Below are 27019 nucleotides of genomic sequence, written 5' to 3' on the forward strand. Positions count from 1 at the left end.
CAAATTGCAGGATGTCCTTGTGTAGCTGCTTAAAGCAAAGAACATTTTAACAGAAAGAGCTGATGTAAAATCAGGGGGCACAACTCAATCAGAGGGATTACAGCAAGAGAAGGAAGCAAACCTGGGAAATCATGACCTGAGTTCCCATTGGTTGATGTGGGGAAATACAACAGAGGGAGGCACAGGAAGGAAAAAGTGTGAAAAGGAAAGAAAAAAAATTATATTAAAGCTAGAGACTGTGTTAGACGAGGCATTTAGATATCAAATCACCTGGAAAAGCACAAAAAGCAACATCTAAATGGCAGATGGGAAGAACAAGATTAGATAAGGTCTTTTTGAAATAATAAATAGCAATACTTTGAAGCTATTAAGAGGTCAGCATGAGCTTCTCAGGGGAATCACGAAAGCATAAGTTACCAGGAACACTTCAACATAACCTGGTATTGCTAAGAGGTTGAATGAAAATTTATTGTGAATTAATATGTGGATGTTTTTTCATTTAATTTCTCAGGTGAACTGAGATGACTCAGGAAGAGCTGTATAATCACAAGCTCAAACAGGTGTTGAGTAAACTTGGTACCAGATTCACGGATGAGAAACACTCTAGTAGCAGCATCTGAAAGATTTAAAAGGCAGCTGAAGCAACTCGTATTTAATCAAAACAGACAGCAAACAGAGTCAGTGCTGGATTAACATCCCCCTCAGCCCATCAAGCCTGTAAACCGCCAGTACAATGTCAACAGCAGTAAATCCCTTGTGGAACAAAACCTGTCTTCCTTGGCCAGGTTTATACAATTTTGACCAGGTGCTCAACCAGCACTAGTTGTCACAGCCCAATTCACTTCAGATGAGTCTCTTGTCATATATTTGTAAGCCACAGGCTGAGGTACCTCTTAGTGGGTTCTTGGCCATGGGAAGAGTCATCCTGTGGGTAAGTAAATGAGCTTGTTTTCAACTTAACAGTATTTTCAGCTTTTAAATGTCTTTAACATTGTTGACCATTGGAAAACTTAGCAGGCTACCAGCTCTCCCTCAGAAAAAGGCTGTCGTTGACAAGTATAAATGTTGAGGGTTTTTTTCCTGACACTCTGTGGGAGGACTTGCAAAAATCTTATGTGAATTGTTTTCTGCTGGAAGCAGAACTCCTAAATCAGGGGCTGTAAGATCAGCTGGAGAACAAACAGGGTGTTGGAGAAATGATTCACAGCCCAGAATAGGGTACAGAAATAAGTAATTGGGCCAAATTCTAGGCCTTGCAAGAGTTTTACTGTCATGAAGGATGATAAAACTTCTCAAACTGCTGTTCTCGCTGGCTCAAGTAGGAGGAAAGTAATGAATTTTCCTCCAGTGGGGTACTAATATGACAATCTTTTTCAAAATTCCTAAAGCACTCATACTTGTTAAAATGTGAAACTAACTAGAAAAAATATCTCATATGAGAGGGAAATAAGATAAAAGCCATCTCTCTATTTATCTATGTATCAGAACAAATTTTGAATCTCGGAGAATGTGAAGTACTGGGTAGGAAAAATATTTTCAGAGTAGTTTCTGCACATAGTGGATGATAGAGTCTGAAAATATTATAAGCCATCTGCATTTTCCCAGGAGTTCTTTGAGTGGAAAATATTTCCTGTTTGAGCTACAAAGATTAAACAGAAAAAAAATAATCACATGGTATGTTCATTTGCACAGGGCTGCTGCAGGCATAGATTATGTTCTTTCCCAAAAGGGAACTTACCACAGAGTTCTTCTGTATCAAGATTGCTGGAAAGATAAGAGTATAGACGGTTAGTGAGCTTAGTAATATTTTTTTTGTTGGATTGGTAAATAGTAGGACTCAAAGATTAGCCTGACTAGGGTATGAAACCCCCCTGCCTGGGCTGCAGCAGGAGTTGAAAGTGCCTGGCCCTTGCTGGCCTTGCTCTGCTGCCTTAGGGAGGCTTGTCTGAAGCAGAAGGCTGCAGCCTTTCTGAAGCTGGTGGCAGGTGCAGCCTCCCTTCATGATCACATTCCCACTGGCACCTTCCTACTCATTAACAACCCCCTTTGATGTTCCTTGCCCAGCCTTTGTGCACCATGGTGCAGGGTCACTGCTCCTCAGGCCTTACACATTTGGTCCCAGTTCTGGCAGAAATCTACCTAAACATCAGAAATGTTGGTGGGGTTTTTTTCTCCACCTTTCTGCCTGTACTCCTCTTCTGTGGACAGTGGGGCTCAGAGACTTTGGCCCTCCATGCTAAATGAGGAAAAACCCAATAACTTTCTCCCATTTGCAATCCTTCTTGTGCAGTAGTGTTCCATGGGAGAGACAGTACAGTAGGAGGATAAAACCAGACATATTCCATCAGCACTCATAATTTCCAATGCTTTCTGGCCATACAAAACCATTTCACCACTACTAGCTTCAGCAAAATTAGTGATAAGAAAAGTATAGCTGTATTGCTATATTCCCATGCCATTATAGAAGTACATAAATGCAGGCAAGTATTCTATACAATTCAAATCTGTTCACTTGGAACAGATTTTGTCTTGATCAACTTTGAAGTGATATTTTCTCTCATAAGCAATATTTTTTCTCTGAGGCCTTAATAGACAGAAGAAAAAAAACATTCGACCTACAGCTCATTACCTAAAGTTAGCATATTGACTTTCTTCCAAGGAGGAGAAGAAACTGATTATTAAAGAAACTTAAAAGCACGAATGTCCTCTTTGAATCTTGCTGAGGGGTGAATATTGAACGGCTGATTGCACTTAGGGTATTTTCACTTATCTTTTTAATGGGATTTTTTAATTGACCTTTAAATAAAATGATGACACAGTGCTATCTTAAAATCACTTTCACCACTGCTAACTTCCATACATCTGGCTTTTATTTCACAAGGGAGAGAAACAGGGAAACTGCAGGATCCTGGGTTATCACAAACTTGCATACTCAGGACTATAAAAACTTCTGAACACTTTTAATTGATAATGTAAATGAGATTTTCACACAACTTTTATTAATTGAAGGTGACCTTATCTACATTTGAACAGGCCAAGTTAGATGGCTGCCAATGAGACTTGCACCTGATTTTTTTTTTTCCAATGACCTTGGTGGAAGGTACAAAGAAATTCATAGTCTGTAAGAACAGGTGCCGAAGCTGAGAAACTTAACTCTTAGGTCAACAAACCATGTGATGGGAAAAAGTGTCTGCAACTCCTTAAGGCTTTTTACCACAGATCACTACAGCATCAATGGTCAAATGTGTCTGACCACCCATTCCTGCAGTTCACCAGTCATTTTTGGAACAGTCCAGGTGTTCACCCTTTGAATGCAAACTGAATTCCTGAAAGCTGGAAAATTGCCTGAGTCAAAAAGCCTTGACAGAATATGATGATGTTAAATGACAGGAGTTTGCTGTTATGATGTCTACTATTTGTTAATCATCCCTTCATTTTCTTCTCTTTCACATCATCTGCCCTAATGCCACAATGTAAAACACATTTCTGCATTTCTTAATGTACAGCTTGATAACTATGTTTAAAATAGCCTTTCACAGTTACCCAATCAAATTCATGCTCTTTTCAAATTTCATATTTGAATCCATTCTCATCCTTGTCCTTCTGCAGTATCCTCAGTACCATGGTACTGATATAGGGAGTAGCTTGGAGGCTTTCAGCATCCCTGTTTTCAGTATGCTGTTAGTCTTATTGGCAGGAGTGACACAGCTGCAAATGGACTACCAGTGCAGATGGAAAAGTATTTAGGTGCTGAATTAATTTTCAGTTAGAATTGGACATCTGAATAATGAGAAAAATATTATGTAAAGCAATTTTTGCAGCAAGCCTGTGACAGAACACAGAAAAGACACAAAGTACATGGATTTCAGTCTAGCATACTCAGTATTACTTTGTTATAAATACCCTTCATTGTTCTTGGCATCCTGTTTGAAGGGGATGCTGTTCTAGGCAGGGAAGCTATAATTTTGTGTCACAGATTATTTCATTCTCTCAGAAATTATAACATGCTGCTTCAAACACAGTTGTGAACAAACCTAGGAGTTCTTTTGCTGCATACAAACAATTTTGAACTCCCTGCAAGATGCTACAGAAATAATTAAAGAAATTTGGCTTGTACTTAATAACACAGGAGTGAGGTACACACCAGAGGGCTGTTTCTGTTACTCAGTACTCAGGTTTACAGCAGGCACCTGTTCATCATTTCAGTGGATACATATGCCAAGGATGCTTCTGCTTAGACCTATAATCTGGAAATGCTGAACATGTTATTTGCGATATTTACTGGATGAATCACATCCAGCCACCAGCCCTCCACTCACAATAAGCAACTGAGGCATAGGGTGTAGCCAAATGTATTCACACCATGTTAGCATGTTAATTTTTTAAGTCCTGCTCTCAATTTGCTTTCTGACTACTAGATGCAGTCCTTCTACATGTCTGTGCCTAAAATGTTCTCTACGTAAAAACCTGAGCTATTTTTAAAGAACTATTACACTGAGTAGTCCTGATCACTGCAAAGTTGATCATACCTGTTGCTCAGTGACAGAAAAATAAGCAAATTCACTTGAATGAACTGTGGCAAAAGTGCCTATTCATGCTACCTCTGGAAGTGGTCCAAAATGTAGAACTGCAAAGCGTCTGTGATCTTGTTCTGCCCACCACAGTTAGCTGTGGACTGGGGGCTGCCAGGGAGGAGGGAAGGTTAAAGCTATTCCTCTCATTCACTGCTGTGGATCCACTGATCCACAACCCCACCCACTGACTTGACACATACTGTTCTCTGATAGGAAAGGCACCTCCAGGCAGAGGTACCAGCAGAAGATCTGCATATTTTCCCTGGACCACAAGAAGAGACAATGATATCTCTTCAGGAGTTATATACAAAGTATGGAGTCTGGCATTTAAAGCAGATACTTTATTGAAGAATCCAATACTATATGAAACACTTTATGAACAAACTTAATTTAGAAAATTCATTGCCATGACTTATAGCTGGAGAAGGATAACACTTTCTTCTTCAGATCTCTCTTCATTCTCAGATATGCTAAGGATTTTTTCAGGAGCTTGAACCAACTCTCTTTTGCATCCCATTTGCATGACTTTTTGCTAAATTTGGTTTTAGGGAGGAAGGTTCAAAGCTAGTATCACCTGTTGTTAAGTAGAAGGATATAATTTGTGAGTGAAAGGAATTATATATTACTTAAACTATGCAAGGGTGACTGCATAGTCATCCATGGACAATCTTGGCCAAAATGCTGTCAGCTCTTTGCAACATGAAAGCCTGCATACCATCCCACTTTAAGTCAGCAAAAAGAGGTAAGTGCTCCAACATTACAGAGTGTATTTCACAAAGGAGTCCTATGTGTGCACTTCCAATTTAGGGGTTTTCTGTCTCACAGCTGCTTTGCAACAGTGAATACATTTCTATTCAGGTTTGTTCAAGGTTTCTTACCAGTGGAGGCAAAACTGCCTCCAGGATGTTGCAGGGCTGTGATAGGCCCAGGTGTTGGCCTCTTGTCACAGAAAAGGAAGAAGGAGAGGAGGAAGAAGGAACAGAAGTGTGACAGAGCTCCTGAGTCTGTCCTTGAGGAGGTAAACTTCCTTCTGCCCTGAGGACACTGCAGCTATTCAACCCCAGGTCCAGCTGGACTGTGCATCTGCTGGACCCTCAAAGGCAGCAGCGAGCTTGGCTTTCTGGGCTCTGACATGGGCAGCAGGGTCATGGCTCTTTTAATGTCCCACATCCTGCTGCACTAAATAATTGCCTAATTTGCTTATGCTTAGCTTCAGGCTAAGTGATAACTTCAGAATCATCACTTACTGTTCTCCTGTAGGACTGCAGGAGAGAATAAAGTTTTGATTTTTTTTCCTAAGTACTCATCTGAAAAAACAATCCTCTAGTCCTTTGCATTCAGCAATGATTTATAGGGATGCAATGACTACATAGCTGACAAGTCATCTTAATCATCTGAGCTACACCAGCCTCTGTGTTGCTAAAAGAGGCTTAATAACACTATTAAAACTCGAGGTGTATGTCAAAATCTGTAGACCACTGTGCAAGGGCTGCAGAGCTATGATTTTTTAGCAGAGTCTGAATGACACAAACCTAAATCAAACACAACATCATGGTGGCTCTTTTGCCACAGGGAACAAATTTCAGAGTTTTTACCCCATAGGACATGAGAATGTTTTAATTTCTAGTTCTGTCTCAAAATGATTTTTTTTTTTTAAAATGAGATTAAATTATTTATTTTTAGACAAACTAAAATGTTACACTGTTTTATTAAACTCCTTGGAAATACACATCTTGATAGAGGTGCCAAAATGTTGTGGTTCTCTGGGAAACCCAGACTAGGACTAGGCTTTCAAACTATACCTACCATTAAGCAATGTACTCACTCCTGGGAAGCCAATGTTATCTTCTGAAGAACTGAAATGAAACATTTTAGGTCAGCTCCATTTAGGTAAATGCAACTGAAAATAATCATTACCATCTGATTTCCTCAGTGTGAGTGATTCTCATTTGTTTCTGCAGAAAGCTGAATTTCCCATTAAAAATAATCATCCATATGGAAAATTTTGAAGCAAAATTCTATTTGCAGCTTGTCTGTCTAACGAGAGGACCTAGTAGCATCAAGACTGTATAAATCATTCTCAGTGAACTTCTTTTGATCAGTCGTGAAATACTAAAATGAATAATCAGCTCACTCTGACCAGTATCTTGCCTTTGTCTGTGCTTCATTTTCAAATGGATTTCTGTAGCTATTGTCTGAAAAATCTGATAGTTAAAGCCAATAGTTGCAATTACAACTCTTAAATATTAGCAAACATACCTTCCTGATGTCAATGCTGAACCATGTGTCTGAAATCCTAATGTAAAAGAACCATTTTTAAAAATGGTCAAAAGCCAATAATTATATTCCTCTTGCTTTTTTTTTTTTGCATTCAATAATTCCTTTTTAGAAAAAAAACCCTTTTCACTCATCTGCAGTTCACCTAATTAAAGAGCCTGCCTGTATCTCATATCCTTTTAAATAGATATTTTATTTTCCTAATTGTTAGAAATTAATGATTTTTTTTTCTATGTACTTGTATTGAAATGTGAAAGATCAGCAATACCAGGAGACCAAAATATGCCTTCCAACTAACAGAGAAGAAAGCCTTCCAAGGCAGAGATAATTAGTATCCTTAAACTATACTTAAATTACTGAGGTTTTGTCATTATTATCTTTACAACCAGAATGTGAAAGGAAGCATTCTGGTCCATAAAATATACATTTCATTTTAGTTTAGGTGCACAGTACTGGGCCACAGGCTAATGCAGTCCGATGGATTCCTACGATTGCAAGGGCAATGCTAACCAGCTTCTTGCTCTCAGACATCCAGTTGGCATCCTTTTGGAGTTTGCTACTAGGGCAGATGATCTCAGCACTTCTCTTTTGACCCAAGGGAAGAACTAGGGCTCAGCTAATGAAGACCTGGACAGGTGGGAGGGAGGTGGATTCACTTTGGGACTGAGTCCTAAATGTAGATGTCTGTGTGTCCAATCTGCCCTGCCAGCCAAAGTACCCCCAATATATTCAGTGGAGCTGGAGGGTTTTAACTGACCAGCTAGCAAGAGACTGAGTAGTAACTAGATATAACATATCCAGAACACCTAGTATTCCTTCAAATGTTCTAGCATTTCTCTTGCCACCTATGTCCCAGCTGCTTCTCCTGTCAATCCTTTCCATGTTAGGCTGATTTTCAGGTGCAAGCATCTTAAATGCCTAATACCTGGGCAACAGAGCTGAAGCCTATGTGAACAGCATCACATCTTGGGTGCCAGTGACTTCATTGACCAAGAGGGAGCCTCAGACTCCCTGCTGACACATACACATGCAAGTGTAGATGTGTCTCCATTGTGCCAAGTCACCTCCTGACGTGCAGTACATGCAGCATGATGGACTCTCCCAAACGCCCAGCATAAGCTCAGTGCTGCAGGTGGCCAAGGCTTTCAGGTCCTCACCAAACTCATCTCTGACTTGTGCATAGTTTATCTTGTGCTACACACAAAGGTTTAATGGGACCTCCCTACCTTTGGGAGGGTGCCTGTGCCCCAGGATCTGAATAGTTTAAGCATCCCTCCTATCTTGTAACTAGGGTCCTGACTGAGGACTTCATTTTACTAATGAGTAAAGTGAGAAGAACAAGTCTGATTCCCCACTGACTCCTGTGAGTCAGTAATCAGTGAAGCATTTATCGCTCTATTTCTCCAGCAGTGCTGCAGACTGAATCCCCTTGAGATCCTCTGTACATCTCTTAGTTTGTAACTTTGCCAAATATTCTCATTATTTTCTGACAACTTTTCCCTGAGGATGCCATTATGCAAAAACAATTTCCATGAAAGTTATGAGTGGGAGAAGGAAGGGTGAAGGATAAGAGTTAAAAAAGGGATGTTTACATTTGCAATGACTGCTAAAACTTATTCACTAAACCGTTAACCATGTCAAGGATTCTTGCTCTGCTGAAACACAAGCTCATTAGAATTGACATTAAAATTAAGCAGGGACCAATTTACCATGGAAATGGGCTTTAAAAGTCTTCACCCCTTAAGCCACTAATTCCAAACTTTTCCTGCATACTTCACTCCATGTATAAAAAGACCTGTGTTGCTGATACCTTTCTCTACTTTCAGTACAATTATTCAGGCAATAACACATGTAAGGAAAACAGCTGTATTTCTTCAGAACTGCCTCTTCTGAAGTCCAGCTGTCCTTCAACACTGTCTTGCATGAAAGCTGTTTTGCTTTCACTTAATAACCAGAATGCTCTTAGACAGCAGAGCATTAGGTCTTCAGCTCCAAAATTATTTCAGCTCATGTCATCCATGAGCTGTGTGTTGTCACCTTCCTTGTCAGCCTCAGGAAAGACTTCTGGTGTCTTTGCAACACTTGCACTTGCACTTGCAACACCCTTCCTGTTGCTTCCTGAAGAGCCTTGCTGAGCACTATAAGGCTTGGAGCTAAGATTGTGGGGGAAGAGAGGGGAGATGAACCACACTGAAAGTAACTTCATACTCACAGAACTCCAACATGATTAACTCAGCTTTGAAGTAGAGTGCACTGAGGTTTTCTGAAGTCCTAGGACAAGCACTGACCAGCTCCAGACTGAGACATTACAGGTGTATAACATGGATGTCATGTCAAATAGATGTCAAATCAGAATGCAAAGATAAGCTCTTCCTCTTGTCCCTTCCCAGCTCACAGCTATGCACTCATGTTGGCCTAGCTCATGCTGTGGGGGCTTGGCTACTCAACACACCGTGGCCTTGGATCTATCTCTTGGAAACTTTATGCAGTGGTAACTAAATCCTACTCATGTATTTTTCCTGGTGATTGTGGTCACTGCAACACCAACCTTTTACTTTGTAAGAAGATGACACCGGATTGCACCAAATACCAAGGTGCAGAGATCTCAGTCAGGCAGACACAATCTGAATTACTGGGAAGTTAAAATGTCTGTTATTTGCTCTGCTATCATACTGGAAATGGTAATTACTCATTTTAGCAGTCTTCCACAGCCTATCTGACTGACATTAGAGCCTGTGTAACAGGAGGTTTTAATACCTGGTTAGTTTAGTCCCCTGAAAAGAGTAAGTCTTTTATACTTTGAATATTTTACTGAAAGATTGTTGCAACAGAGCTGAGAAAGGAATTGAGATGGGAATTGTGGCCCATGGTTATCACCCCGAGGCCACATCTCCTTTTTTATCTTTAGGCTTTGAAGTACAAAAACCCATGCACACAGACAGTGAGGTTTTGAATGTTGGCAGAGTTAAAAGATTTAATGCAGGTGGGAAACACCCCAAAGTCTGCACTTGTGACACGCTGGGTATGAAATCTTGAGATGCTCCAAGAAATGAACTAAGGGATCATGACACGCTTCCCTAGCCATCTGTCCCAGGCATTTGTGTATGGTGTGAATCACTGCATAATCTCAATGCTAACAAAATATTTCTGGGATAGGAAACTACAGTCTGCATTTTGTAAATAGTGAAGTAAAATAGAGAGAAGATAAATGACTTGCCCAGACTTTGACAGAGTCTGTATTTTAACTGGATAAGAGAGACAAAATAATCTGTACAAATCTTCTACTACTAGCTACACAACTGAGTAGAATTCCTTACCCTCCCCTACTAAAAACAAGCCATAAACTACTTGGGACTTTCAGGCACAAACCTGGATTTTCATTTAATTCCCTTGGATAATTTGCAAGAGAAAACATCACAAAACAGATGGTTTTGGGATTGTTGATATGTACATGATTCTCCTAACACATTACAACACTTCCCAAGGTTCACTGAACATTTTGCTACTTTTCTTAGCCAGATTGTTAGTTTGAGACATTTTATGTAACCTGCCCTTTTCAGGAAATGGCAGTGAGTAAAGTTTTTGCTCCTTATTATATCTGCTTCATGTGAGTTTTGCTGGAAAGCTATACTTACAAGGAAATTATATTATACTGTCCAAGTTGTCTCTCTTCACTATATCCATTTGATATCTTGCTGTCTGCCTGGCAGGATTCTCAAAAGCTTTCAAAGGGCCTAAAAGAATGCCTTTAAAATGTATTTGGTTCTGTTAGAGAGAAAGATCAAGCCTTGTAAAATACTTTTCAGCTGCAAAGTCAGCTAAAGCCTTTTATCAGTTAAAGACTTCATGAAAAAACATACTCAAAAAGCTTCTTGTTGTTGCTTTAAATCTAAGCTTCAACTATGTTTTCTTACCTAAATCTAGGTTGTACTCTGTAACATAAGTTAACTCATCAATAGAAAGCACGCCTTCTGGTTGGAAAAGGTAATTTAGTAGGTTGCCTAAGTCTTCCACCTGTTTGATTCCCTGAAATACATGAAAATATGACCCTTCACAGTACATATTCTGTGACTTTTGTGCCTAGCTTTTTGCCAGGCTTTTCCTGGACAGTGAGAATGATTTCTCAGATGGCTGCTGTGACAGTTTTGTTACCTATTCTCAGCTAATAACTCTGGCATTCAACAGTTGTATCTATTCTTCAGGTGTGCCTGTCTACCAGGAGGAAAACATAATGTAATTCTCACTTTTCTACATATTTTTCAGATCTGTATATTTTCTGTTAAAGAGAAAATGGTGTAAAAACAGTAATAAAATTAAAATATTTTAAAAATAAAAAAAGCTTTACAAATAAAAAAGAAAGAAAGAATAGATCTAGAACATCTTTTTCTTAGAAATCTTACTTAGTCCTCCAGGATTTCTGCCTTTATCAGGATGCTTCCTGATAAATGCAGATAAATGGAACTACACTGAAAGAAAACCACTTCTGCAGATATGTGGTACATATGAGGAAGTCCAAAGCTGTATCAATGAGTCTGGCTCTGAAGTGAGTTTTTGACTCTGGGTTATTCATACCATTGGCCTTCTTGACCACAGAGACACATTGTTAGCTGATGCTCAAACTGACATTCACCCAATGTCCTTTTCTGCTAAGCTGCTTTCCAGCTGGGTGGCCCCCAGCATATACTGGTGCACAGAACTATAGAGTCATATAATTGTTAAGGTTAGAAAAGACCTCTAAGACCATTGAGTCCAGTTGTTAACCCAGCACTGCCAAATCCCCCAAATACCTTCACAGGTGGTGACTCCACCACCTTCCTGTCTCCTTCACCCCATCCCTTAATCACTTTATAAAGCCTATAGTGTTTTTCATTCCCCAGAAGTCCAACAGATTGAGTAGCATTTCTTCTGCTTACTTCAGGACATTATGTTGGCACAATCTCTAAAATCTTGTGAATTCTACTATGAAACTACATTTAATTGGATTCCATTTTCCACAAAAGCATGGAGTTATTCCTCCCCAGTAGCCGAACTGCTCTTCTCCTTGTTGAACTTCGTGAAATTCCTGTCAGTTAATTTCCCTGTGGCCTTGTTTAACCCAGCCATAAAAGGGATGTCCAAACAGCCCAAGGGAAAGCACCAACACCATGCCACCAGACAGGATGGCTTTTTTAGCTCTTTACTGTATATGATTGCTTTATTTATTTTACTCCCTTCTCAACATCTGCTCCAAGTATTCATCTCATGTAATGAATCAGTAGGATCAAGAAAGGAGGAATCCATACTTATGCCTGAAGGAGGCCACAGCTCCTTTTCTTTCCATGAGTGGGGAATAGAGAAGGCATTCAATTTCCACCCTGTGTTCTCAGCTACCCAAATCACAAGGTTTCAAAACACTTCACTTGTACAGCCATATGACACGGCCTAGCTTCCCTCAAGCAGCTTTCTGCTTAGATTTGTTTCCTAAAATCAGCCTGATGTCTTTTTTCCATTCTCAGGTACAAAGAGTGGCACTGGAACTGTAAGAAGGGGGCACTTACTCAGTATTGTGTGTATCAATGGTGTGAAAAAGTTCATGCAGTTCTTCTTCACTCAGAACTCCATCAGCAAAGTAAGCTTTGAATTCGTCAAAGGACAGTTTTCCATCATCTGGAACAGTGAAGAAACGAAAATTGCCTTAATTTCATTCATAATTTTGCTTGTTTAGTTCATGCAGTAGGAGAGGAAAGTATTAAAACCTTCTAGGTCTCCAGCTTAAATGCAGAAGCTTTATATATTTAATAAAGAACATGATGCTAAATGTATCATCTGTTGTATCAGATGTTTTCTCTGCTTGGTAACTCAGTTATTCTTCCTCCTTCTTATCTTTTATGAAAAGATAGTTTGGTTTTGTTAAATTTCTATTGGCAAACACATCAATACAGTCCTGTTTTTGCCCTGATGCCATTCACTGTGGCTTCTTCCCATCCTTCCCCTACTTACTCCCCGCCCTCTGCATGGAAGATCGGCAACCTCCTGAGACGGAGTGGGGCAGAGAAAATCCAGGGAAATACAAAAGCAAGCAATTGTTGAAGGAATGTGCTGTTTCAATGAAAATTCCTTCAGCTATCTAGAGCTATCTATTTCTTTTTCCTATTCCTCCTCCTTCTTTCCTCTGCTCCCTGCTTTCCACAGGGGAGACTGAGACTCAAGTACACAATTAAATAGCAGCAGGTATCTGACCTGGCTCTCCTCTCTAGCTATAAACACTAGTCAATACACTGCACTGGCTTGCAACACTTGTCCTTCTTCATAAAATACATCTTTCAAAAAAGTTCCATGCTTGGTGTGTAATTAACAAATAAATTAAACAAAAAGTTTGACTTTCATGGAATAGGAAGCCAGCCTTGTGTCCTCTTTCCTGGAAAGAATTTAAGCTAATTTTCTTGGTCAGCAGAGAAGAGAAAACATTTCTATTTACCAGCATAATTCATCTGAAGATTACACCAAAATATAGGAATGAGAAAAGTGGTTTGGACATATATCAGAGGTCAGTCAAAATGCTCAGATCAATTTTCATATGGAAGCTGAATTGGCCATTTAATATTCAGGGAAGTCCAATTATGAAAAAGTTTATTTTATAAATAACTGTTGTTCTCATTTGTTTGGGACAAACCCAATTATCACCCCATGGGTGCTAATTATTATCAATACCATGACGTAGTTAGGTAGTGTCTGCAGGACTAATGGGACACAGAGGGAGGGGAGGTACCATCTGATAACATTTATGAGAGCAGTAATGTGGTTTACATTAGTTCAAGAGGGAAATGTTCTTATAATAGCTATACATTATTTAATGCAGTTTGTTTCATCTGTTTCTTAAGTTAGCTTTACCTATAACAAGTTATAAGCTTTAACTTATAGCAAGTCCTTGACAACATGAGACAAAATCCTTGATGAGGTATGTTAAACAGATTAATTCATCTGGTATTTTCATTATGTTACCACTTCAGATTGAGGCTTTACCCTCCTTCGTCAGATTAAGCACAACCATCACTCTTTGCTATATAATTTCATTGAAAAAAGGGATCATACTTGTATCTCACCTCAATTATACATATATGGTAATTCCCAGAGGTTTTTCTGTACCTCAGATTTTCCATGCTTTTTAATATATTTAATTAGTTTATTAATGAGGCCAGAAATGTATAAAAGGTATTGCAATTTGGACAGTTAGCCTGTACAACTCACAATGTGGCCATGGCTGCAGCGGTAGAAGTGTCAGACTTTAGGCTACTCTCTGTTTTGGAAAGGAGGACTCTGGGAGCAAGGAGCATTAAACTTTGTTAATTCTGGACTCGAATCATATCATAGTAAATATTTAAACAACATATGACAGCCAACACAACTAATTTTTTCCTGAGTACATGATTCAAGGCTAAAGAGAAGGAATCAGTCAAAGGAAGATAAGTAAGATAATTCAGCATGCTGAAATGATCAACAACCTGGATGAGGCTTTGAAGGACATTGTATAGAAGGTGATGTGAGAAATCAGCCAATGCTTGTCAGCAGGATGTTAAATAATAAAAGATGTTTGTAAACAGAAAGCTGACCCTGCAGAAGTCCATGAGTTTTCATCAGAGATCCCTCAGTTACAGCTGACGTTTACTTCTGTTGTGAAGAACAACTTCCCTCTTTTGTTTGTTTTACAGACATGACTTCAGAAGAAGTGAATGGGTCAGGATGTGGCAAATCCATACCATTTAATTAAAACAGTTAAGGCAATTTGTTCCTCATTGCCTAGTGTAGTGAGCTTTAAATGAAAGAGAGATAATCAGCAAAGAAAAGTCAAAGAAAGATTCACCTTTTGCTATTATTTAGAAGAAGTTTGAAAGATTAAACTGTAGTTAAGTAATCATTTATCTAAACTGATTGAGCTTTTGCATGAAGCATAAAGAATGTTTTTACAACCTAACACCTCATAACTCTGATTTGGGTAGCACTAAATTTAGGTTCACATGTTTCTTTCTCTTCCTTCAGTAACATATTGAATCCCTCACAGAGCACTGAACAACTGTATAGGATAAGACTAAGATGTCCTAAGCACCAGACTAATCCACAATGTATTGTGGCCTAATTTTATAATGGCTAAGAATCTATTCCAAAAGCAGTATCTAAATCCTGTAAATACATACTGTACTACAGCAGGCATATTTAAAGAGTACAACTGAGGAGTTTCCTCCTTCTTTTACTTGCTCTTATTTCATAATTTTTTTGATTTGAATATATGGCTTCAGATATGTAATCTTCAAGAGGTTTCAAAATTGTACAAATTACATATCTTCCTCAACAAAACCATTTTGAAATGTTTAATATGAAAAGACAGATTGTAGCTGGAGATTATCATTATGATCAAAATAAAATGTCAAGATCTAGAAGAGCTAAAAACCAAGATGGCAGAAAACTGCCATGATTACCTGACTGAGAATCTCAATACATTTGCCATTTGGCACTGGTTACAGGGAAGGAATATCAAATACTGAGTTTGTTGAAAGAAGCTATGCTTCTTCTGGCTCATATAGATACAGTTAATTGCTTAATCAAATTGCCTCTGCAGCTTTATCCTTTGCTGGGAAGGGTGATTTTTATGCAAGTTATACATGTACTTAAGAAACTAGTCACTTGGCAACTTTCCTGAGATAAACATATTATGAATTTACCCACTGAAAAGCCTGGATATGACACAAAACCTGAAACATGTCTGTTTATTTCTGTCCTTTAGGATCATTGGCTTTACCTCACTCCAGAAAATCATTGATCCAACAACAGCCAGATTGGGCACTGTAGCTATTTTCTTTAAATTTTATCATCCAAGAGCAGACATTGCCTTTTGCTTCATTGCTGGTTATTCTCAATAACATTCAGAATGTTATTGACATTGACTGACACATCACTGAGCTTGTTATAGGCAAAACACAAGGAGATTTGAGCACCTATTTGGTACTTACAGAGTTACATTAACTAAAAAAACCTCTGACTACTCAGGGCATTTTTCTGATATTTTATGAGTGTAACTGTTTTGTTAGTGCAGCTGGGGAATCAGCCACTGGTGGCCCAGGCCACCTGTGCTTCCTCAGTGCTCAGATGAAGCTCGGACCCAAAGCCTAAAAAGTGCTCCTTGTGCTGTTAAATTGAAGATGCATTTGCCTAGCCTGCACATTGTTTTTTCCTTTTTTTCCCTCAAGTGTCAAGAATATCAAGAATAGCTTTTATTTTAAAGTCTGTATTACATGTCCTCAGCACCACCTCTCTGGGCACGCCTCACTGCCCCCAGAGCACCAGATAAATGCTGTTTGGTTTAAGTGCTTCAGAGCAGTTGAGCAGAAACTTCTATTATAGATGCTTAAATCCTTTCCACTGGCAAAGTGACAGGGGAAGGATGACTCATGAAAGGCAAACTTCTCCAAAGCTACACATCGCTCAGAGTAATAAACCTTCAGCAGTATTTGCCTTGTAATGTCTCAAAGAAGCAGTTTTGCAAGACTTGCTTGCTTTTGTCTATCTTCTCTGACATCTTTCAAAAGCAGTGCTTCTTCAAAAACAAGCACAGTCACCCATCCTCCTTGAAGCCAGAACGCTCCCATCTGGCAAACAAAAATATAAATAACAAAATTAATCTCCCCATGAAGCACTTGCAAATTTAGAAATATAGTTACACAGTGGTTTAGAGGAGCCTTCCTTCAGGTTATGATTGCATTCTTACATTTATTTCAGTAAAATTCACCTCTCTATTAAAGAGATTTTTTTTTATAAAATAGGCCCAAATGATACCCCCCAGCCAGTCTGCTGCATAAACACTAGTAATCTCCAGGATACACATTGGATAACTTAAGACTTAAGAGAGAACAGCATATCTGATGGAGGAAAGCCACACACATACTCTCTCGGAGTCAAAAGTGAGTCAAAAGATATCAAGCAAACAATGAACACCAAACCAGTCTTCATATCAGGAGCCAGCCACATCAGATGGAGCTTGTATGGTTGAATGGCAATCCTAGGGCTTATGGCAACTGGAAGAGCCACATGGAAGAGTTTATGGCAATCAGAGGGGAAAGCCACACTAGGCTAAAGCTCATCCTGGGGTTCATGCAGGAATTTGGAAAGTAGAACCCACAGCACTGCCCTGTCCAACCAGATGGTTCCCAGCCTGTCTGCAGGCTGGCAACATGCACACTGCCAGGGTAGTCAGGTTTTTTAGGGTCTGGGGCTCTATGAACACAGATCTCTGCCCTTGGAGGCCAAAAATTAGCAAAGGAAGAAGAGATAACAACAAGTGAAACAAATAAATAGAAAAATCCTCTGTGGCAGAAAGTATTTATTAACCAGGAAGGTAAAAAAGGACTAGGAAATGGATCCCCCTCCCAGCTCACCTGCTCCTGGGGACCTGCTGTGGGACTTGTCTTTTTGGAAGGAGCTGACAGTCGACACTGCTGTAAAAGATTTGGATCAGAGCACTTAAGTGCTCTAAGATATTACCATATGCACAGAGATCAAGGTAGTGGGGGGGGACACAGAACAGCAGACACAGACAAACCACATGCAAAAATAGGAAAACCACCCAATTTATTGGCATATGGCACATAGGCTGGAATCAGATCAGGAACGAGCTGCCAAAATAAAAAGTTTCAGTGTGCCAACGTGAGCATGCTAATAATATCCACTAGGTTCCAGTCATAAGGGGTGGTATCAGAAGAAGTGCAGACATAGGCTGAAGCTTTAAAGAGTCTGGGCAAATGCACTTAGCTTTCATTGACTCTGATCTGTATTGTATGTTGATAGAATCAGAAATAAGGTTGAGCCATTATTCCAGCTGTCATGCTGGAAAAGCTTAGCACATGCACCCCAGTGATTCCAAGGGGACTAGGCTAACAGGAAGAGAATTTAGGTTGTCTCTCTAGTAATAATTTCTGGAATTTGGAGCACAGAGTCCAGCCCTGCAATGCTTGAAGGACTCAGGAAGGTCAGATGGGGAATCTCACCCCAGGAGAGCCTGGGCTCTGAAACAGGAGCCAGGGTGATGTCTGCAGTGGATCCAGATGGTCAGGAACCAAATAGCAGTGTGCTGAGAGTTCATAGAGGATGTGCTGCAAGGGCTTTGCCTCACTAATCCATTTTACCAGTATTGATTGAGTAATTTGGGAACTTAAATCTGGGATGCTGCAGTTCAGAGAATTTCTGTCCTCTGGCTCCTGTTCAGAATATGAGTTCTATAAAGTCATCCAGTAAATGTGTGGCTCAAACATGGCCACTTTGCACCACTCAAACTTGGCCTTTCTGGGAACCATGGTGCATAGAGCTTCCTCAAGGGATTCCTGCATACTGTTGTTTTTCTCAAGGAAGGGCACACAAGAGATGAGTCACTCTGTCATGCTGTGACCTATTTGGCAGGTCGGTATGGAGGGAAGAGTCCATGTGCTGCTGCAGCAGCCATCGAGCAGCACTGCTGGGGGCAGCCCATGGGCTGGCTGAAGACCTCATGAGATGTCAGGATGTTATAGCCCCAGATTAGGAGATACTGGCCTAGGAAAAAAATGCTGAAATCAGGGACTTGGCATTCCTTGCTTTGGTGTAACTATAACATTTTTCTTGAAAAAAAGTTTAACCCACTAAGTGGCAAACTTCAGAGAGCCTCCAGGCCAACTCGGACAGTTCACTTTAGGGTAGATTCAAGAGATCCCCTTCCCTGCTTTCCCTGCCTCTCAAAGGCATATTGCCTCAGTTCTCTGGGATGGCATAAACTATCACTCTGGTAAAAAAGCTAGAGCCACTGAGAAGTCATGGTCTGAGGACTGCTGTAGTGAGACAGTTGTCATCCTGCCAGAGCTCACCTAGAAGTGCATGAGCAGATGCAGCTGGTAGAAAACTCACCTGAAAAGTCAGTGTTTATTCTGCAATGGTACTGTCAATAAATAATGAATATGAAAACACCTATTCTATCTCTGCAAAACTGACCTAGAGTAAGTGTTGCAAGATTTCCTCTTGATGATAATACAGGTGCAGTTCAGTGGCTTTTTGTTTATTCTGTGGAAATCTTGTTGAGTCACTCAAGAGTGTATGATCTGTGAATCAATCCCCTTGGTCACTGACACCAGTGGAAGGAATAGGATGCTACTGCTGCACTGATTTTAAAGAATCCTGTATTTATGACCCATGCTTTTTTGATGGGCTAATATTTGCATGATTTTATAGGTGGGCTGAAATCCCCAGATCATTGCAATCAGCAGCAATTTTGATACAGGTGTATTATCATGATATTTTATACAGTTTGAGAATTGTACATTTAAAAGTCTTATGTCCCTGCTCTGTGTCGTGGACATCAGGGGTTCTGAATGAAGACACATGACAGAAAGCAAAGATTAATCAAATCTGGCTGTATTTTTTATTTTACAGATTCTAGTTTAAATACATTATAAAAAAAACTTTTTTTGGGGAGGGGAAGCTTTCACTGAGTGCTTGTTTAATGTGTCAGAGAAAAAAATGAAAGCAGGTATAAATGTACGGGTTCTGACATTAATAAGATTTTGTTCCTAGTCTGCTGGTTGTTTGATATTCAGGTTTGGCAATCTATGGAACATTAATCTCCTTTTGTTTAGTCAGTTTTTAAAATTTTCCCTCGTTTGTTTGCAGTTATTCTTGACTGCCTGCAGCATACTGTTTGCAGTGTTCTTTATTGTTAAGGCTTTGCAATTTTTTTGACAGTGACTGCTTCTATAGCAGTTATTACCTGTGATGTTTTCAGATATCTTTTTCTTAGAAGCTTTGAGGATGTTTGAGGTATAGGTGCTTTTTCATAATAGCTGACTTGTATATGCAAATCAATGACAGCATCTATATACAAACGAACTTTTCTAAACCTGTCATATTGAGTTGCCCTCTTTGGAGCTGCTGCTTGGAGCTTGAGCTCCTGCTTGAGCTTGGGGGCAGGAGTTGTTAAGTTTGGAACAAGGAAATAACGAAATACCAATTCTAATTTGTGGAGGAGAGGGGCAGGTGAGAGGGTCTCCTCCTGGAGAACATGGCTGGGGGTCACTTCCTCCTCCCTCCAGGTTTGACTGGATGGATGTTTCCACACTGAAAAGTGCTGAGGGGAGTCTTGAATGCCAGAGCATGCCATGTTTCCAGAACAGAAGAGGGGATTCATGCCTTAAAAGGTGACTGTTGTTCTGATGCATACACTCAGCAGCCCACTGCTAGGTAAGCCAGTCATTGGGCTTGGGGTAATTTGTTTCCACCTTTCTAAGAGAACAGGTCTGCAGCAGCCAGGCTCCCTGCAAAAAAGCTGGAGATGATAAAGTAGAAAGACTGCTAAAAGGTAAGAGTAACTGTCTTCTTCCCCATGAGGATGGGAAATGACCCCTACCATAATGCAGGCAAAGGCAGGGCCCTTTCTCCAGTTATTTTTTTGTCTGGTGCTCCTTGTCTTCGGTCTGTGTTGAACCAGCAGTGTTGAGGCACCTTCCCTCAGCTAAAGGATGACTGTTCCTCTTGCAAGATCAAGAGTTGCATTATCAGTAGATTATGACCTTTGTTTTTACCATCCGTTTTGACAGTCAGATTGTTCGTGATTGGATTTCTGCAACATAGTCTATATTTGAAATTACATTCCTGTGCTAAGAGGAGAGAATTATAGCAGAGGCTCTTCTAATTGGGAACATGTCAAAGCTGCATGGCCAGGAAAGGCCCCTGGGTGACCTTTACCAGCAACTGATATTGTTTCACTTGACTGCAAGTCACTGTAAGGCTAATGGGGAACTCCATTTCCATCTCAGCATATCAAAAGGTGAAAAAAACACCTCATGCTGACAAGCACGTACAGATGCCACATTCACATATGTGTGGGGTTACTACTGCTGCCTGTGAGACGAGAGACGTAAAAAATTGGCATTTTCAGTTTCCATATTTCTTCACTCTGTCCCTTGCAGACTAGGGACAAGATCTTACTTTTTGAGAGGAATTTAATGAATTTGATTTTGTTTTAAACAGCAAAACAATTAAATAAATGAAGATTTTTCCTTTTAGCTGAAATTAGTTCTGTGTGACATCCACACACTTTCCTTTGAGTGTATGGAGTTTTATAAAGTAAACCTGACCAAAATTTCATTTTGACATGCAGACCTGAAACCTCTCCTTTCCAAAAAGGTCAATGTGCAACATTTCACCTTTATGAAATTGCTTTTTTTCCCCCAGGGTTTTCTGTTACTTTTGTCAATATTATGAACCATATATTTCTTAAAAATCCTTCCCTATGTTTGTGCTCCATCTAAAAAAGTCATATGACCTTTCAGTTTTAAGAAGGAGTGCAGATCTACCCCATACAGAGCAGAGCTGCTCAGCCATGAAATAAGAACTATAGATAAGTTTATGAAGCTGAGTCTCTCATGGAAGCTGTGCACAGCTGATATTTCCAGAAACAGAACAGTAACAGAATTATATACATACTGAGTCTGGCAAAGAAAGAAGCCACCACATTTGTATGACTTCTTTCACATACAGGAATGACTGTTTGCTAAAGGACTTTCTCAATTAAACATAGACATAAATCATTGTAGTACTTTTGAGTAACAGCATATAGAGGTAGGAATGACAGCAACTAAATTCTCTGGGGCTGATAAGGTTTTGTATTGTGGAAACAGTTTGTCACGTGTCATATGAGCCGTTTCCCTTACTTTCATACCAAGTATTAGTAATGAGATAAGTAATGAGCTTATCTTGGGGGGAGGGGCGGGGAGGAAACCCGAATTTAATGTTCTGACCACTGAAGTGCTGTGGATCCACCAGGGCTGGGACAGCATGAGCTCAAAGTCCAGGGCAGGGACACAAAGCTGGAGGGACTCTTTTTGACTCCAAGGGAATAATGACCTCTGCTCTGCACTGTGCACTCTGACTCTCATCAGTCTTCGGGGCAGACACACACACATCTATTTCCAACACCACGAGGAGGTCTGGAGGGGGATGCCAGCAGAGCTTGGCCGTGGTTGGCAGGTAGCTAACCTAGAAAGGCACTGCTGAAGGGGAGATTCTTCTCCTCCCCATTCCAGCCCTCAATGTGCACCATCACTGCGCACCATCACTGCCCATGCAAGCCACTGGCAAGCTGATTGAGGGAGATAACAAAGAAAGCATTACCAAAACACTGTCACATTGATGGATTCTGTGGTTCCTGAGCTCTCTGAAGGAGGCTGTCATGGTCTCACAGGAAGTGCCACTTGCTGCACATGAGCTGGGGCAGGAATAACAATCAGAGATGGGCTGTGGGGGTGGGACTTCCCTCTCAGCAGCAATAAATGGTTATTCAACAGGCTCAGTTATACCATCAAACTGTACAGTAGCCCCTTACTGGTCAATAGTTCTCCCTTGTAAGTTATTATCTCCGATTTTCTCAATGGTATCTATTTGCCTTCTCTTTATTGAATGTACGCAATATCCATGTTCTCAGGATTGACTGGGAATCACTTGTCAGGGTTAAACCTCTCTTAGCTGTGAGTTTAACACTGTTCATTGCTTCTCTCATTAATAAAAAACTCAAGACTTCTGTGCCATAAATATGTGAGCTAGATTCAAGGCTTTATTTTGCCTATTGACATGTCAAAAAATACATAACTGCAAAATGTAGGAAACAAATGTGATTTCTGGATATAGCCCGTGGTGTTTTTAAAAAGTACTAAGATGAAGCTACTAACAAGTATTTCAAATCAGATTTTGTCAGTGTCACTAAGAAAACACCCACATCACCCAAAGTACAACAAACATACACACCAAAATGTGAAAGCACAAGATCAGCCCTTGAAGAACCTGCAGGGAGGATCAGTGTACAACATAATACATGGCATTGAACCCGTAGAACACATAAAATGAAATGAGGGATGGCTGGCTTTCCTGTTAGGATGACTTAAAATGGTGAATCAATGATGGATTCTTTTTTCCAAAGGGAGGGGGAAGACGTGTGACCAATCTTACCATTCTTGTCTGCTCTTCGTAATATCTAAACAAAGAGAGAAAGAATAAAGTCACTTTTTCTTTTTTTTTTTTTTTTAATGCATTAATAACAAACAATGCTGTATTTAGTGTAGATTTTATGGTTTAAGATTTACATGACATTTTCACAAGGCTGCATACAATTGTAAAGTTCTTAGTGTTTCTCCATCATTCCCCCAGAGTATTGCTTTATTTAACTCCTCCTGTGTTGTGTGCACTACATACCAAGGACAATAACAAGAACCACTTTTATTTCTAGTTTGTTTATAGATTATAAGGATGATGTTTAGGCACACAACCTGATACCGTATGGCCACAATGATACTGGATTCAGCTTTGAGAGAAGTGGTTTAAAGAAGCAGAGCAAGTATGATAGCTGGGAGGATGCACTGAGCATCTGAGATGGTGAGAAAGGCTAATGGTTTGTAGGGGTGGAGGAAGCAAAGGGGTAAGTCAGGAAGGGAGTCTGGTGGCATGAAGGGATCAGACTGGGCGGTGGAGACAGCAGCATCAGATGTATAGGAGCAAATTTGAGGGCTCTGATAGAAAGTAGAACCCCAGTATAGAAGAGAGGGGAGAGGGAAAGCATAGAGGTTTATAAGCTATGAAGCCAAGGACAGCATGAGGGTGCTTACTGTAGATCCCTCCCTTCAACGTGTCTGCCACAAAACTGTATGTGACCCCAGCTTGCCCTCTCGGTGGTCTGCCTTTTCTTCCCACTGTAAATGACACCTGAGGAAGAAGCTATTTAAATATTTAGGTGAAATTCTGTAACTCCTCATGTAGAATCTGAGAAGATGATCCTGGGGAATTATTCCACAAAGAGAGGTGGCAGAGCCTTCCAGGCTCAGCCCTGCCATCAGCAGGGACACAGCACCAACCCATCTGGGACTGTGTGCAGGGCCCTGTCTTACTGCTGGTGACATGCTGGCATTGCAACTGTCCCTGCTGGAGTCCCAGCACAGGCACCATCACATCAGTGCACACTTTGGAGAAGGACTCAGGGATGGGGAGTGGAACCGACAGAGGGAGTCTCCTCCAGCTTCTTTGCTCCCTGCTCTTCAGATGAGGTGGTTTTGCTGTGGTGTGGTCACTACATGACACTTCAGTATGAGTAAATGCCATCTATTGTCACCCTGCTACATTTCCGAATGTAATCCCCATCAGTACTTCAGCCTGAACCACAAAAAGGAGTCGTCTGGGCAATGCTGTAACAAGGGAAGAAAAGCAAATCTTCCAAATATAGTTTCTATTGCTGCTATGAATATCAGTAAAGTGTTTCAAAATCAGCACATACATTTTTGAGGGCTGACAGCCCTCAAAAGTTCTTTGGTTTGATAAGCCACTAGTAGCATTTAAACAGCTTCTCCAGCACAGGCCGTAACTCTCTGCTCCTGGAGGTGAAACCAAGGATCTAAGTGCCAAGCTCTGTTGAAGCATCTTTGTGATTGTGTTCTGTAGGCTGAGGTTGGTGGGGACTGAACAGAGTTGTGACCCACATCCAAGATTTCACAGTTGGTCTCTAAACTGAACTTTGCTTTGGACCAAGTTTACAGCAAATAAAATGTGAAATTTACTTAGTAAGATGATATTTGTCCTCTCTATATATCCAAATAAATCATACACTCAATTTTCAGTATGAGGATTGGGCTCTTAAAAGGTTTTATGTTTTTAATCTTTTACTGGAAATTTTATCCCAATGAGAAATGAAGACTAAATGCAGAGCAAAGGAAGGATCACGTAAAGCATCATTAGAACAAAATAAAACCTCTTTCTACAGTTCTTAACAGGTAAAATACAGTCCTAGATTTCTGGCAGGTTAGGTTGGAGTTTTGCTGGTGCCTGGGCAGAGCTGCCAGCTATGGGCAAGGGCACAAGCATGTCTGATGTGGAGGAGCACACCATGCTTCAGCAAGGGGATAAATACCTGCAGCATGGACCCAAGCAACATGAAGAGATGACCAGCGATACATGCCACAGGTAGCAAGGGCCCGTGCAGAGCCACAAGGGCATTACACCCACAGCAGGGAATCCAACCCAAGACCTCTCCGTGACCAAGAGCACTGGCTCATGGATGTACAGGACTGGGGCAGATGTAGCCGTGAAGTTTCAGTCAAATAGAAGTGCTCTGTAAATATGGGTCAAGGGTGGCAAAAGCTTCCGCACAAGTAATTTTTAAAAATTGATTTAAAATAAATTATTTTTATGTCTTTATTAATTTTATAATTGTTATTTAACATTTGCATTAAGTTTAATTAACTTAAAAAAAAAACCAAAACCTTAAGGAAATATTAAAATCATTTGGACACTTTAGAGGGACTTTGACACAAGACCAGGGAGGAGGTTGCACTGGAAATCCTGTCTTGCTCTCATTAGGTCTCTCTCTAGAGAGAGACTATTTACAAGAGCATGTAGTGACAGGACAAGGGGAAATGGCTTCAAGTTGAAAAAGAGTAGATTTAGGTTAGATATTAGTAAAAATTCTTTACTGTGAGGATGCTAAGGCACTGGAACAGGTTGCCCAGAGAGGTGGTGGCTGCCCCATCCCTGGGAGTGTTCAAAGCCAGGCTGGATGGGACTCTGAACAATCAAGTCTAGTGGAAGGTGTCCCTGACCATGGCAGGGGGGTTGGAACTGGATGATCTTTCAGGTCCTTTTCAACCCAAGCCATTCTGTGATTATATGCCCCAATGGGACCAGGACCTCAGTGCTTGTCCTTTCTCTGCAGTCTTACAGCCAGTCTCTTGCTGCCTGGTCTAATTTAAAGGTGTTTGTACAGATGGGGCTACTTCACTGAGGGGTAATCACATAGCTACACCCCCCCCCCCAGATGTCTAAAATATCTATTACATGAGTGTAGTCTTACAGGAGGAAAGACCTCTAGGGTCCAGTCCCTGATTTGAATCAGGCAAGAGACTTGATTTGAATTTAAAATTTTCCTCCAGATGTAGGAGCAGAATCACAGCAGCATCCTCCCCCTTCCTCCTCTTCACAGTTCTGTGAAAGGCATCTGTTTTCCTATAAATATGAACCTGACACTGGTTTAAGAAACTGCTGAAAATTAAACAACTTTAATTTTTTTTTACTTTGGTAAAATCATAAGTTTTCGGTTTATCAGATATTCTGACCGTATGCAGTTTCCTAATCCAGTGTGCTGAGTTAAACTGGGGAGTTGGTTTCATTCAATGTATTTTAACTCTTTCCTGGCAACTTAGATTTCTGTCTTTGTGATGTATGCCTGTAATTCTCCTGTTCCTCTTACGAATGGTATCTCTAAGACAAAAAAGCTGCATTTTCATTATATACTTGAACTGAAATAATAGAAGTCAACAAAGAGTCTAATTTAAATGATTTCTCATGGAGGTTAGAGATAGGAGATGAGCAGATGAGGGCTGCTTGAAACAATTCAGGGGAAAGGTCAGGGAAGTTATTGTCAGCACATTAGAGAAAACATCTAGATAAAGGGCCCTTTAATACAGAGTATGTAATTTTGAGCTGATATTGTGGAGTAACCCCAATACAGGAGCTGGTCTGAGGTAGATCAGAGTTGGCAGTAGAGTTGGTCTGAAGATTTGTAGGTCTCATTAACGTCAGGAAATACCCTGGAGATCTTCAGGTGAGAGTTTGCCATTTATCAGGACTTCCCCCAAAGAAAGGTTTTGTGCTGGGCAAGTTTAGACAAAAAAAACATAACAGCTACACCTTGTGATATGCTGAGCTCTTGGTGATGGTCTAAGGGTGGCCAGATAAACAGCAGGGCACCTCGCTGAGCTCGCCCTCAAAGGGCTCAAGGGCTCAGGGTTCTCTGTGCATTGACCTTGGGCACCCCAAATCCATCAGGGTCTAACAGATGGGAGGCAGTCTGCAAGTGTGGGAAAAAAACTTTTTCAGGGTGAGAAACTCTGTAGCGAGAAGCCCCTTCCAAATTAAAATAATAAAATTCCAAGCAACATATTTTGAAAGGTGACTGTTTTCACCCAGAACCTCTTGTAAACACACACAACCACTAACCTGCTCTTCTTGCGCATGCAACCATCAGAAGCGAAAGGGGAAAGGAAAAGGAAGAGGGGAAAAGGAAGAGGGGAAAAGGAAGGGGAAAGGGAAGCAGAAGGACCAACAGTCTCACTGTTTTTCACCTCTTTCCACAGCTCCAGAAA

At 40.4% G+C, this 27019-nt stretch overlaps 1 protein-coding gene across 1 annotated transcript in view; it reads right to left on the bottom strand.

The window, feature by feature from the left end:
* NECAB1 (N-terminal EF-hand calcium binding protein 1) overlaps positions 1-27019 on the bottom strand; it is a 59831-nt gene that overhangs the window by 32286 nt on the left and 526 nt on the right. The window contains exons 2-4 of the mRNA XM_064649140.1: positions 22845-22869; positions 12389-12497; positions 1739-1764 (exon numbers count right to left, since the gene is read on the bottom strand). Of these exons, the coding sequence (XP_064505210.1) occupies positions 1739-1764; positions 12389-12497; positions 22845-22869 (160 nt within the window). The remainder of the gene's footprint in view (positions 1-1738; positions 1765-12388; positions 12498-22844; positions 22870-27019) is intronic.

Source organism: Pseudopipra pipra, chromosome 1 (genome assembly GCF_036250125.1).
Source record: "Pseudopipra pipra isolate bDixPip1 chromosome 1, bDixPip1.hap1, whole genome shotgun sequence".
Taxonomy (NCBI): domain Eukaryota; kingdom Metazoa; phylum Chordata; class Aves; order Passeriformes; family Pipridae; genus Pseudopipra; species Pseudopipra pipra.